At 50.2% G+C, this 15,010-nt stretch overlaps 1 protein-coding gene across 2 annotated transcripts in view; it reads left to right on the top strand.

The window, feature by feature from the left end:
* ASH1L (ASH1 like histone lysine methyltransferase) overlaps positions 1 to 15,010 on the top strand; it is a 709,056-nt gene that overhangs the window by 601,195 nt on the left and 92,851 nt on the right. For both annotated transcript variants that reach the window (XM_078670708.1, XM_078670709.1), the window contains exon 23: positions 13,492 to 13,630. In XM_078670708.1, coding sequence (XP_078526834.1) covers positions 13,492 to 13,630 — 139 coding nt within the window. The remainder of the gene's footprint in view (positions 1 to 13,491; positions 13,631 to 15,010) is intronic.

The following is a 15,010-nucleotide window of genomic DNA, read 5'->3' on the forward strand; positions in this document are numbered from 1 at the left end:
CACCACCCTGGGTTAGACACTGGCTATATGCAAATCAGCTCTGACCCTGTGCCTCATGGGAACTGTCCAGTCCGAACTACCAAGCCATGTCTTTCCCAGACCGGAATCAAGCATCCAAGGACCGGTTTCTGGCTATCAGCCTTCATTCAGCCTGGATAGCTTGACTCCAGTGGTGTGGAGAGCCTGGGACTCACGTCTGAGCATACCCAGCCCACTCGGGGTGAAAATTGCAAAAAACACAGTTGATGGACAGAATGTATAACAATGTCATACATTCACCCCAGTACAAGGATCTGGGCCTAAATCCATCGTTTTTTTGCACTCCACACCACCCTGGGTTAGACACTGGCTATATGCAAATCAGCTCTGACCCTGTGCCTCATGGTAACAGTCCAGTCCGAACTACCAAGCCATGTCTTTCCCAGACCGGAATCAAGCATCCAAGGACCGGTTTCTGGCTATCAGCCTTCATTCAGCCTGGATAGCTTGACTCCAGTGGTGTGGAGAGCCTGGGACTCACGTCTGAGCATACCCAGCCACTCGGGGTGAAAATTGCAAAAAACACAGTTGATGGACAGAATGTAGAACAATGTCATACATTCACCCCAGTACAAGGATCTGGGCCTAAATCCATCGTTTTTTTGCACTCCACACCACCCTGGGTTAGACACTGGCTATATGCAAATCAGCTCTGACCCTGTGCCTCATGGGAACAGTAAAGCCATGTCTGAAATGGGGTGGCTGAGTGGGCTAAAGAATGGTGATGGATTAAACCCAGATCAGTTGACTGGGGGTGAGTGTTTGATTTGTCCAAACGCTCCGTCCATCATCCCCTTTTGTATCGCTTTGTTCGCCCTAAGTGTGGCAGGGTATGCTCAGACGTGAGTCCCTTGCTCACTTGGCCACTGGATTCAAGATAGCCTAGCTGATGAGGATTATGAATCCGAAACTGGTCCCAGGATGCTTGTTTCCGGTCCATGGAAGACATGGCTTGGCAGTTCGGGCTGGACTGTTCCCATGAGGCACAGGGTCAGACTGATTTGCATATAGCCATGTCTGAAATGGGGTGGCTGAGTGGGCTAAAGAATGGTGATGGATTAAACCCAGATCAGTTGACTGGGGGTGAGTGTTTGATTTGCTCAAACGCTCCGTCCATCATCCCCTTTTGTATCGCTTTGTTCGCCCTAAGTGTGGCAGGGTATGCCCAGACGTGAGTCCCTTGCTCACTTGGCCACTGGATTCAAGATAGCCTGGCTGATGAGGATTATGTATCCGAAACCGGTCCCAGGATGCTTGTTTCCGGTCCATGGAAGACATGGCTTGGCAGTTCGGGCTGGACTGTTCCCATGAGGCACAGGGTCAGACTGATTTGCATATAGCCATGTCTGAAATGGGGTGGCTGAGTGGGCTAAAGAATGGTGATGGATTAAACCCAGATCAGTTGACTGGGGGTGAGTGTTTGATTTGCTCAAACGCTCCGTCCATCATCCCCTTTTGTATCGCTTTGTTCGCCCTAAGTGTGGCAGGGTATGCTCAGACGTGAGTCCCTTGCTCACTTGGCCACTGGATTCAAGATAGCCTGGCTGATGAGGATTATGAATCCGAAACCGGTCCCAGGATGCTTGTTTCCGGTCCACGGAAGACATGGCTTGGCAGTTCGGGCTGGACTGTTCCCATGAGGCACAGGGTCAGACTGATTTGCATATAGCCATGTCTGAAATGGGGTGGCTGAGTGGGCTAAAGAATGGTGATGGATTAAACCCAGATCAGTTGACTGGGGGTGAGTGTTTGATTTGCTCAAACGCTCCGTCCATCATCCCCTTCTGTATCGCTTTGTTCGCCCTAAGTGTGGCAGGGTATGCTCAGACGTGAGTCCCTTGCTCACTTGGCCACTGGATTCAAGATAGCCTGGCTGATGAGGATTATGAATCCGAAACCGGTCCCAGGATGCTTGTTTCCGGTCCATGGAAGACATGGCTTGGCAGTTCGGGCTGGACTGTTCCCATGAGGCACAGGGTCAGACTGATTTGCATATAGCCATGTCTGAAATGGGGTGGCTGAGTGGGCTAAAGAATGGTGATGGATTAAACCCAGATCAGTTGACTGGGGGTGAGTGTTTGATTTGCTCAAACGCTCCGTCCATCATCCCCTTTTGTATCGCTTTGTTCGCCCTAAGTGTGGCAGGGTATGCTCAGACGTGAGTCCCTTGCTCACTTGGCCACTGGATTCAAGATAGCCTAGCTGATGAGGATTATGAATCCGAAACCGGTCCCAGGATGCTTGTTTCCGGTCCATGGAAGACATGGCTTGGCAGTTCGGGCTGGACTGTTCCCATGAGGCACAGGGTCAGACTGATTTGCATATAGCCATGTCTGAAATGGGGTGGCTGAGTGGGCTAAAGAATGGTGATGGATTAAACCCAGATCAGTTGACTGGGGGTGAGTGTTTGATTTGCTCAAACGCTCCGTCCATCATCCCCTTTTGTACTGCAGTGATCTTGTTCCAGCTTCTGCGGGGAACCTGTTGCTGGTGATGGTGGAGCGTGGTCCTTCTGAAGCTGAAGTGGACGCAGCTGTGGTCCGTCCAGTGGAGTCCGGTGGCGTGGCTGAAGGCGATGTCCTTGCTGGAAGAGAAGACCGGGTCGAGTGTGTGTCCGGCGTAGTGGGTGGGGGTGGTCACCAGTTGCTTGAGTCCGAGGTTGGAGAGGTTGTCCAGCAGGGTGGTGGTGTTGCGGTCGTTGTTGTTCTCCAGGTGGAAGTTGAGGATGTAGTCGGCGGAGGGGAGGGCGTGTGGGCTGATAAAGTCGGCGATGTCTTCGCTGAATTGTGTGCGTGGTCCCGGGGGTCTGTAGATGAGGGTGCCTCTGAGGGTGGTCTTGGGGTTGTCGTGGATCTGGAAGTGCAGGTGTTCGGCGGGTGCGAGGGTATCGTCGGTGTCGGTCGTGATGCGGATGGTGTTCCTGTGGATGATGGCGATGCCTCCTCCTGTCTGGTTGATGCGGTCCCTCCAGATGATCTTGTAGCCGTCCGGGATGGCGATGGCGATGTCGGGCGCTGAGGAGGCGTTCATCCAGGTTTCCGTGAGGAAGGTGACGTCTGGGGCTGTGGTGTCGAGCAAGTTCCAGAGCTCGACGGCGTGTCTGTGAACGGAGCGGGTGTTGAGCAGGATGCACTTCAGGTGGGTGCTGCTGGAGTTCGGCTTGGTGGGTGCTGGTGTGGCGTGGGTCCGGTTGCAGGTGAACTTGCAGGAGTGGCAGCTGAAGGGTCCGTGGGTGCGTCTCGGTGTGGCTCGGTAGCAGCCCGGGGTTCGGCCGGTGTTGAGTGCGTTGAGTTCGGCGGCGTCGTAGGTCCGTCGGGTCGGCTTCCGTCGGTGGGGGCCAGGGGTCCTGGCTCTGGGCGCGGTCCAGGCGCGGACGGGCGCAGACGGGCTTACCTTTGGTGCGCCTTCGGCGCACATCCGGCGCGCCCGCTGCGCGTCAACGCTGCGCGTTCGCACGGTCGCCATATATGGCGAAGTGCGAGGGAGGGCGGAGCAGCTGGGAGGAGGAGCGGGGAGGGCACAGAAAGAAAGGGGGCGTGGTTTACAACGGAGGCGGGGAGCGGGGCGGGAGTAAGCCGGGGGAGCGAGAACAGGGGGACAGGCGGTAAAAAATACAACAAAACAAAAGACAATCTCAGAACAGCACGGGGCACACAGCAAGGAAAACGGGGCACAGGAGACTACAATAACAGCGAACACAGCACTAGACCGCAGGAGACCACGCCGCTCGGTGGCAGGGGGCGTGGTCAGACGGCAGCGGCAGGGTCAGCGAGGCAGGCGGGTGGCGGGAGGCACACGCAGCAGCTAGTGGCCGTGCGGCGCGGGGGTGTCCTAAGCTAGGTCACACTCACCTGCGTCGCACGGTCGCCATATATGGCCAAGTGCGAGGGAGGGCGGAGCAGCTAGGAGGCGGGAGCGGGGAGGGCACAGGAAGAATGGGGGCGTGGTTTACAACGGAGGCGGGAAGCGGGGAGCGGGGCGGGAGTAAGCCGGGGGAGCGAGAACAGGGGGACAGGCGGTAAAAAATACAACAAAACAAAAGACAATCTCAGAACAGCAAGGGGCACACAGCAAGGAAAACGGGGCACAGGAGACTACAATTACAGCGAACACAGCACTAGACCGCAGGAGACCACGCCGCTCGGTGGCAGGGGGCGTGGTCAGACGGCGGCGGCAGGGTCAGCGAGGCAGGCGGGTGGCGGGAGGCACACGCAGCAGCTGGTGGCCGTGCGGCGCGGGGGTGTCCTAAGCTAGGTCACACTCACCTGCGTCGCACGGTCGCCATATATGGCCAAGTGCGAGGGAGGGCGGAGCAGCTGGGAGGCGGGAGCGGGGAGGGCACAGAAAGAAAGGGGGCGTGGTTTACAACGGAAGCGGGGAGCGGGGCGGGAGTAAGCCGGGGGAGCGAGAACAGGGGGACAGGCGGTAAAAAATACAACAAAACAAAAGACAATCTCAGAACAGCAAGGGGCACACAGCAAGGAAAACGGGGCACAGGAGACTACAATAACAGCGAACACAGCACTAGACCGCAGGAGACCACGCCGCTCGGTGGCAGGGGGCGTGGTCAGACGGCGGCGGCAGGGTCAGCGAGGCAGGCGGGTGGCGGGAGGCACACGCAGCAGCTGGTGGCCGTGCGGCGCGGGGGTGTCCCATGGCACAGGTGTGCATGCACAGATGTGCATGCACACCTGGATTCGGTATTTCACCACCCAATCAGATTGGGTGGTAAAATACCGACTCCTAAAGGCCTGTGGCACTGTTTGCAGTGCCACCTACATGTGAGATTTACCGAATCGGTAAAATTACCGATTCGGTATTTTACAGAATCTGTAAATTTACCGATTCGGTAAATTTACCAATTCTGTAAAAATGGTCCCCTACATCTCAATGACCCGATGTAGGTGGCCATTACCGGTCGGTAACGGAATTCGGCCGTTACCGACCGGTAATGGCCACCTACATCGGGCCCTAACTCACCAAACTCCTTATTCATTTGTCTCTATTTCCTGGTTATGTAGAGCAGAAACTGAAACTATTAGGTAAAACATCAAATTAGCAAAAGTTGCTAGAGTTTATTTAAAGAGTCCTTTAATTGTCTCTGTTCTATCCTTCCGTGTCTGAGAGATGTTGTCCATTTTGCCAGGATTCTTCAAGCCGACTTGTATGTTAGTGTCAGTTATATTGCTTTAGTTTGAGAAGGGTGAATGAATTTCTAAACTGTCTAGGTTTGATCAGACTCCGCTGACAGTTGTCCTGGTGACCATTAAAATATCTGGAAAACAAAGATTGTTTATTGAGCTGCTTCTCAGGCAGCTATACATCGTGTTTAGGTGCTGTTACAGCGGTTGACACTGAGAATAGACATACTAACTACATTAACACCTTGCCTGCGTCGAACGTTAGCTCCAGTGCTGAACGTTCGAAAAACGGGTGGGGCACCGTCGGCTAACGGACATTCGCAGCACTACCAAGGTAGTGCACCTGACGACCATTGGCCGACGGCAGCAGCCAAGGAGTTAAAAATAGAAAATGATAAACATTTAAGGAGGGTAACAGCTTGCTTGCTTTGTTGGGCACATTCACGTATTACTTTTACACATGCTGGAGTCAATTTTCTAATTCTGTCCACAGATACTGCCAACAACTCATCCACATACAAGACTACTGGTGATGTTGAGCCGCCTAATTGTACACCAAACATGAATGAACTTAGTGAGAGATAAGATCATAACCAAACTGTAGTTCCTGCAACTACAACCACTTAGCTGTATCTTGTTCAAGGATCATAAGATGGACACTATTATTGCTGCTTTCCAGGAGTAGTTTTTGGTATATAGAGACATGTAGCCGCAGGTTTCTTACCTTTGATTTTAACAGGCGTCAGACTGGATCCTGAAAGGTTTTCTTCGTGCAATACCCCTCTGCGCCGGTAGGTGCCGTCAGTCGGCTCCACGTGATGTTGTGTAATACATTGTGACATCTACGCCACCTATATAGGTACCACCTGTAAGAAAGTGCCCTCTTTTTGCATGGTTGTCCCCGCTTTTTGCCAAACTGCTGATGTACTTTGCCTGTGCCTATGTTCTTTCCCTAAACTGCATTGAAAACAAAAACCAGTTGGCACTCTTTGGCCACAGGTAGGTCTCTTGTAAATGGTACCACAGGTACCAAGGGCACTGTGGCCAGGGAAGACCCGTAAGGGCTGCACCACTTATTGTGCCACCCTTAAAGGCCCTGTACCTTTACACACACACACACTACCATTGCAGGATGTGTCTTTTGGTGCAGAACAAAGTTAATAGTCGACATGGCACACATCCCTGTGCCATACCTACAACCCACTGCCCTGGCATAGGTCAGCCACCCCTCTAGCTGGGTGCATACCAGTGGTGAGGGTACAGGAGCATGAGTCCTGTACCCCTACGGTGTCTAAGCCAATTTTTAGACATTGTAAGTGCAGTAATGTTATTAAGCGTATATGGTGCTGGGAGTTTGTCATTATGAACTCCACAGCATCATAATGGCTTTACAGAAAACTGGGAAGCTTGGTATCAAGCTTCTCAGCACATTAATCCCACACTGATGCCAGTGTGGGATTTAATGAAAAATGACAGAGGGCATCTTAGATATGCCCCCTGAAAAACGACCTAACACTAGTGTTGAGGCTGAGGGGAAACGGCTTTTACAACGAAGCCGTTTCCACGAAATCTTTAACCACGCATGCAGTACAACGCATGCGTGGTTACAACTAATGCCTTTACCACGCATGCCTTTACTACGATGTTTGTAGTAAAGGCATATGTGGTAAAAGCAAAAAAAAAAAGGGGGGGCTTGGGGGGGTCTCCCCCCCAAATAAAACAACTCACCATAAGTCACGTCGGCATCAGAGTCGATTAAGAGAAATCGGTAAAAATATGCCGTTTTCTCTTCACGACGTATGACGTCACCACGCAAATAGTCGGTGAAAGGTTTATGCGTGCTAAACGAATTCCGTTGTAACGCATGCGTGGTAAAGGCATGCGTTGCAACGGAATTCGTTGTATCATCATATATTCGAGGCTGAGTGGCTGCTTGCCAGCTGCCACTACCAGACATGTTTCTGGACCCCTGGGTCGAGAGCCTGCTACTCTCGGGGGTCTGAATTAATGCACATCCTGGGCCGAGGTGCCAAGCCTCCTCCCCCAGGATGGTCAGGGTCCACTAAAGGGATGCTTCAAAGGCTTGCTGCCTTTGCGAGCTTCCCTAGGCCTCTGCTGCTTCCAGCAACTGGCCCCCACTGGTTCTGACCCCCACTTTGGGTGGGAGAATCGGCAGGTAAATCAAGTGAGGATAGGAGGTCTGCCCACCTTTGCCAACCCGACACCTCAGTTAGGGGAGCCGAGGTGAAGCACAACTCTCAGTCCCTGCCATCTTGCAAATGGGAGACCCAGCCAACCAGAGCGAGGCATATGCCCCCCTCCCACTGGAGGGTGGCATAATAGTGGGTGTACCCACCCCAGGGAAGGGACCCATTGGTCCCAACCTTTACTTACCTGTAACACCCCTAAATTTAGTATTTAGGGGCAACCCTGAACCTTGCCTCCTCAGACAAGAACTGACCAAGAAGAGAAGAAGTAGAGAAGAGCCGTGCTGAAACTAAGAAGTGGAGGACGGCCACTGACTTGGCCCCAGCCCTACCGGCCTGTCCTCACCTCAAACCCGCTTCAGCGAAATCCCGGTGTGTCCTGCAGCCAGCAGCCTCAAGAACCCGAAGGACCTACCCTGCCTTACGCAAGAAAGACTGTCTCTCGTGAACACCGGGTTTGTTCACCCACATACTCTGGCTCCGGCCAACTCCGCGAGTCTGCACCCGAGTTCGAGTGCCCCAACACCACGAGGAAGTCTCCCTGGCGATCCTGACCTGAGATCTGATGATATCTGACCTGCCTCAAATCTCCAAGCGAAGCCTGCAGCCTCTTTCTGGAGGATCCCCCCGACCGCAACCGGAGCTGGTAAGACAACCTGATGCCTAAAGACACCCCTGCACCCCACATCCCACTGCCTTGGGTGGCCCAACCGATGGTGTCCAATGTCCTAGCATCCCCAGGCATCCCAACTTACCTCTCCAACCAGTGGTCACCTCCAGAAGATCTTCGTCCCGAGCCAGCAGTCTTTGTTGCAGCCAGAGAATCCCCATTGAAAGCAACAGGGCAGCCGATGCCAGAACAGCACCCTGCATCCAGCTGCCGCTGCGGGTCTACTTTGGGTGCTAACTCAGATCCCCCTTTGCCCTGAGCTCATGAGCAACCACCAATCGGAGGTCCCCTATCCACCATTGGATAACATTGCTGGTGGAACGAAGGACTTTCGCACCTACTTACCTTAAGTCCAGATGGACTACCTTGTAACTTGATAGCAAGTACCTCTATGCAGTGTATGTTTCACCCATAGAATAACATTAATGTATTCATACCTCATGCCTCAAATCTGGCAGCTGTATTTTCTATGTGTCTGAAAATCGCTTACTCGAAAAGTACTTAACTAATCTCATAGATCTTAGTGTCTCAATAATTATAAAAATCTATGATATTTATAAATTGGTTTCTGATTTCCTTACTGAATGTGCGTGTCATTTATTGACTCTGTCTGGTAAACCTAAGGCTGCTATACCAACCCACTGCAAACAGAGCACCTTGGGATTATTGAAGCAAGCCCTTGTACATTAGTAAGGGCTACCTGAACTCTCTGCACAGTGCACCTCATTTTGGTTCAATCTATAGAGAGAACCAGCTTCCTACAGATGTTGGCAAGCGTTGTCATGTGTATGTTGAAAAGGGTGGGTCTGAGGCATGATCCCTGTGGTACTTCGCATATGAAGTTTTTGATGGCAGTCTGACCCTTTGGGTCCTTCCTGTGAGGAAGGAACAGATCCATTTGAGAGTGGATTCTTGTGTGCCAATCTCTGGAGTTTTGTGAGGAGGGTGTAATGGGTGCCCGTGTTGAGGCCGTAGAGAGGTCAAGCAGGAGGAAGGCCGCTGTTTCTCCTCGGTTAACAATGACCACCTCCAGCAGGATGGGTAGTGATTTAGCATAACAAGGTCTTGGGCTTCAAAGCCCCGGCTGCCTTTGGTATGCGACTCTGGCTTCCCCCAGACCTGGGAATGCCATCTCCCTGAGGCCCATCTGGCACCAGGACAGGCAAGAAATTGGCTAGGCATGTTGCAGCACCAGGCTAGTTTCACACCTAAGGGAGGGACGCAGGGGCGTAACAAATGCCCCCGCAGCCCCCGCGGTGCAGGTGGGGGGCCACTCTCTTCAGTAAATGAAGGGGGCCCGGGGCCCCTCAGCTCTTCGGAGAGCTGTGAGAGAAGCTTGCGTTAAAGCAAGCTTCTCTCCCTCCAAAGCAGGTGCATGCTGTCTGCAGCCTTCTCTGAGCCCCTCCCGCTGACTGAAGAGAAACAATGTAACAACTTACATTGTTTCTCTTCAGTCAGAGCAAGCGAGGTCCGGAAAGAGGATGGGGTGGGGGCCCCAGAGAGCAGGATGCAGCACAGAGCACTGCTCAGGACCCTGACAAGGGTGGGAGTGGGGGCCCCCAGAGACCGCATTCTCCAGGGCAAAGCTCATATATGAGAAGGGAAGAGGCAGCAAAATGGTGTCCTCAGGTAAGCACTCTTGTTAGAACCAACATGTGGGCGTCCGCGGGGGGGGGCGAGAAGGGTGCTAGGCAGAGGGGAGAAGGGTGCAAGGTAGAGAGGAGAAGGGTGCAAGGCGGAGGGGAGAAGGGTGCAAGGCGGAGGGGAGAATGGTGCAAGGGGGAGGGGAGAAGGGTCCAAGGGGGAGGGGAGAAGGGTGCAAGGCGGAGGGGAGAATGGTGCAAGGCGGAAGGGAGAAGGGTGCAAGGCAGAGGGGAGAAGGCTGCAAGGCGGAGGGGAGAAGGCTGCAAGGCGGAGAGGAGAAGGGTGCAAGGCGGAGGGGAGATGGGTGCAAGGCGGAGGGGAGGAGGGTGCAAGGCGGAGGGGCGAAGGGTGCAGGGGGAGGGGAGAAGGGTGCAAGGCAGTGGGGAGAAGGCTGCAAGGTAGAGAGGAGAAGGGTGCAAGGTAGAGAGGAGAAGGGTGCAAGGTGGAGAGGAGATGGGTGCAAGGCAGAGAGGAGATGCGTGCAAGGCAGAGGGGAGAATGGTGCAAGGTAGAAAAGGGTGCAAGGCGGAGGGGGAGAAGGGTGCAAGGGGAAGGGCGAGAAGGGTGCAAGGCAGAGGGGAGAAGGGTGCAAGGGGGATGGTGATGAAGTTTAAAATGTGCCCCCCCTGGAAACATTTCTGCGGACGCCCATGACAATGCACACTAATTTGTGAGAGAGAGTGGGAGAGAGTGGAGAAGGAGTGGAGTGATAGAGTGGGGAGATAGAGAATGGAGAGAGAGAGTGGAGTTCGAGGCATGTGGGCTGCTAAATTCATATCTTAGCATTAGATCGCCGCCTAGTGTTGGGTCCGGATGATCGCACATTGTTGTCCTGGAAGAGTCTTCGAAGTATCCTGAGATAGGTGGCTCCTCCCCTGGACTACAGTGCGCATGGGCATCGGCTCGAGCAGTGGATGCACTTTTGTCAAAACTGAACGATGAGTGGGCCCGATGTTGTATATCATGACAGGAGTCTGCATCAGGAAACCAACCTAAAATTGGGTAAACTTCCCCGGCCTACTGATGGCAGGGACCCTGTAATGAATGAACCACCACCTATGATAGCCTGCGGGAAGACTAAGCCCAACCTTTGACTCCACCATCCAGTGTTACTTATAACGGCTATATTGGTGACAGTGGCGTAAGAATAGCCCCGTATCCCCTGCAGTATGGCGGGTTGCTGGCCTGAGAGCTCTAGACTGGCACGGAGGATGGGAGGGGGGACCCCTCCATGTAGTTTGCAGGGGCGCCCCCCTCAAGTTTCGTTACGCCAGTGGAGGGGCGGGGGCTGCCTAATGTGCTCCACGAAAGAAGGATTCGGCAATATTTATTTTGTTGCCATTAGGAACTCAGGGACGCTCTGACTTCCTGTCTGTCAAACTGTACATCTAGTGTCCAGTCCTGAAAAGCAGAGATGATGTCTAGGTAATCTGATGGTCATCAGCCCAGAGGTAAACTTTATGTTTCACAGCAGCTTACTGGTTGCCTGTCAATGCTGCTGAAGATGTTAGGTGAGGCAAGAGTGAATGTTAAATACGGTAGCATTTAGGGGCAGGTCCTGGGAGAGATCGTAGGGGTTCACAATGGTACAAAATGAGAACTGGATGGCAACGTAGTGTCTGGTTGTCAATTTTACCAGGGAGGGGGGTTGGTGAGGGCACATATATACTCACACACCCATGCATTCACACACACACCAATTCACAAAACTCAATCACAAATACACTTAAGTTCATGCGTACATGCATGAATGAAACATAACAAAAACATAAAACTTACCTTCACTGCAGCTCTCCGAGAGGGAAGCCTCGGAGGTCCCAAGGGGATGGGAATGCAGCCTTCCCTAATTGGCTGACCCCAAGGCAGCCAGTGAGGGAAGGCTGCAGTCCCTTACTTGTGACAGAGTGGAATGGGTGTGAGTGAGACTGCTGACACCACCCCACTCGATGACAAGGTGTCACTGATTGACACTCTTCCATGGGCATTTCAGGGCTTAAAACCAAATCATACAGGTTTGAGCAACCAATGACGCTCCCTCTCATCACAAGGAGGAGGGCCTCGAGGCACTTTTGCCACCAGACTGAGGAGGTCACGCCCACAATGCTGTGAAATCCTCCGTCTGGCAAAGTTCAGCTCTGGCTGCCTGACATGAGCAAGAAGAGTGTCTGTCTGACCTTTGTTCGGCTAGACATTGCCAGGAAAAAGGTGGGGGGCATAGCCCCACAGCCCATACAGATGGGCCGCGTCTGTCTCAACAACAAACGACTGGCCTGTTATAGAAGAAACGCTGCTTCAGGTTGGTCAGCACTACTGGTGCCTGGAGTTCTTCATGTTTTCGTAATGATCAACCACACGAATTGCAGTGGCTTAATAGTTGCCAAGCAATGTGGGTGATGGCCGAGGGAGCTGGAAGAGCAAGGTGTGTAAAATTCAAAGACAGATTGTAGTTGGTTTACAGCAGTGAACCTCAAGTAAGAATAGATAAAATGACTGGTAAATGATGTTTGTGTTGGCACAACCCTCTTCACAGATGTTCCAACATCCTGGTTAAATTGTAAGCATGAGGAGTAATTCTGAGAACTTTTGGCCATACATTTGTGCTTGATATTAATCTGCTAAATACCCTGAGAAAAGGCAATGCTGCTTACCAGTGCCTTAGATCTGTCCTGGTTCATATTGCTTATTTCTCTGGCAAGTTTCCTTATAGTCCATATGCCCCATTTTTCTGCCTAGCAACTGCAGATAAAGCAGACCTGTTGGTCATTCTTTTACATCATGTTCTACTTACAGAAACATGTAAGCTCGGTGTCACATGAATGTAAGATTATCTGGCTCTCTCCAAAATGGGGTTACCTCTCCTCTGGAATAAAACAGGACTTGTAAACTTGGATCACTCAGATCCAAGATAAAAGAAGTAATATTTAGGAAAAAGTTGGTGGGATTTTTTTAAAGGAAATTAGAGAGTTTTTTCCTATCTACACGAGAAAGTGTTTTTGTCAGGATTCTGTATAAAGGAAGAAATATTCGCTCTTTATGAATGCAGTGAGCGCACTCATAATGTAGAAATGCTGTTCCAGGTTAGGATCTTTTCTTTGGATGCCTTTCCTTACACTAAGAACATCTGCCTTTGTTTTGGACAGTGCTCAGAAAATATAGTCTGGCACATCTTGTAAATGGAGTATTCGCTCACACAAGCCTGTAGTATTTTGTGGGGGTGAGTTCACTGAGCACAGGAATGACACCTCAAGAAAAAGGTCTCAGCAGCCCTTCATCTAGCTCCCTACAACACCTTAAAGGTTTAGCAATTTTCTCCTCCCAGGAAGCCCTTCCAGTTTTGCACCACTTCATCGACATCTGGAAATAAAATAACTTTAAATTCTAATTTCATCAGATTACAGTTACTCTGTTTCTAAAAAGCAAGTCCTTGTAACACTCTGTATTTGATGCTTGCCCAGGATTACAGTGATTTTATGCTGAAATCTCTGAGCTTAACATGACTTAGTAATAATGAACAGTCTTGTGCTTCTGTATATTGAGTCCTAATGCATAGTTTTGGGCCAATATATACTAATTTGAACCTAATGCACATTTCAGACTCACGCCACATTACCTTAAATTTAGTGGCCCGTGCCTTCAGATGGGTTGCTACTTGTAAGACAGACGTTTAAGCTCCTCCTTGACATGATAATCACTAAACTATGTTGCAGTTGGAAGCAAATGCAGAGAATATTTTTCCACAAGTTCAACTGAAGGTGATTGACCGTGCTGTGTGTTTTTTGCTTTGTGGTAGGTGAATCTGTGTATCTGATGAGGGACAGCCGACGAACACCTGATGGCCATCCAGTAAGACAGTCCTACCGACTGCTGTCTCACATCAACAGGGACAAACTGGACATCTTCCGCATAGAGAAACTTTGGAAAAATGAGAAGTATGTGTTGTTTTCACTCCTGTTTAGCTGATCTCTTCAGAGACAGCAGCAGCAACCACGTTTGCGAACATAAAGAAAATTGAATGCAGCAGTGTAAGAATTGGCTTTTGTAGTCTGGTCTGCCCTGTTCCCATGATGCACTGGGCCAGGGACAGACTAATTTGCATACAGCCGGGTTCTGAAACTGGGATGGTGCAATGAGCTAAAAAACGGTGTTGGATTTAGCCCTGATCTCTTGACTGGGTGAGAGTACTCTGCTTAATTCAGAGACTCTGTCCATCACCACCCCTTGTTGTAAATGATCATATATGTTTGGCAGGGACCAGAGAACCCCATTTCTGCTTATTTCATTGTATTTGTTCTTTTGGTAACTGGACGATGACTCCATCTTGCACTATTAAATAGCAATGGCATCTCATAAAAAAAAAAGTATATTACTGTTTTATTTTCTGTCACTATATCACTGCCACATCAAACTACTATGTGTTCTCATTGGGGTGGGCCTTAGTGTTTAAATCTCTAAACTATGAGGGTCTACGCATGACACACCCTTTATGCCATAAACCTCTCCCACATATCCATAACTCCTTAAAACACATTGCAAAACCTGTTTTTAATTTGTTTACAGCCAGAAATAAACTCTTTCTGTGTGCACCCAAAGCATGGGGAAAATTCCTTTTCACGTGGCATTTTTTGATCAAGCCTTTTGCACGCAGGTAATTATTACCTGCTGCTTTTGGTTCCCACATTCCTAGTAGAATTTTGAAAGCATACTTTTGGCAACTCCTTTTGATACCCAATTTCCTAGCATAAGCTTTTCAAATTCTACAGGGAATTCAATACTTGAAACAGAGAGACATCTTTATCCAGTGACACCAGAAGAGTGGGTGGGTAACGTCTATCTTTCCCATTATAAGGTATATAGTGAAGACTCCGTATAATAATGATTTTATGATTATTGTATTAGAGGATGTCTTTTAATCTTGTATGTACTCTTAACTCTGCAGAAAATGTTTATATGTAGAACATGGTGCTATTATGTTTAACTTCGTAATCATATGACCCTTACATAGTTTCATAATTATTTTTTTTTAAGTGGTCAGATTGTGGGCTTGACCAGACGATGGCATCTGATTGAAAAGAGTAACCTGCTCAGTATTGGGTAGATTTTTTTTCACATGTGTAAACTTGGGGTTATTTGATCTTTTACATTACAATAAGGGCATTGATATCCTTTGTAATTAGTGTGAAGATATATATATATATATATATATATATATATATATATATATATATATATATATATAATTGTAAACCTTATTCTGTTGTAGGCAGGATTAAGAAAAATGTGATAGTTGTGATTTTTGCATTGACTTAGAT

This window comes from Lissotriton helveticus, chromosome 12, assembly GCF_964261635.1.
Source record: "Lissotriton helveticus chromosome 12, aLisHel1.1, whole genome shotgun sequence".
NCBI classification, from domain to species: domain Eukaryota; kingdom Metazoa; phylum Chordata; class Amphibia; order Caudata; family Salamandridae; genus Lissotriton; species Lissotriton helveticus.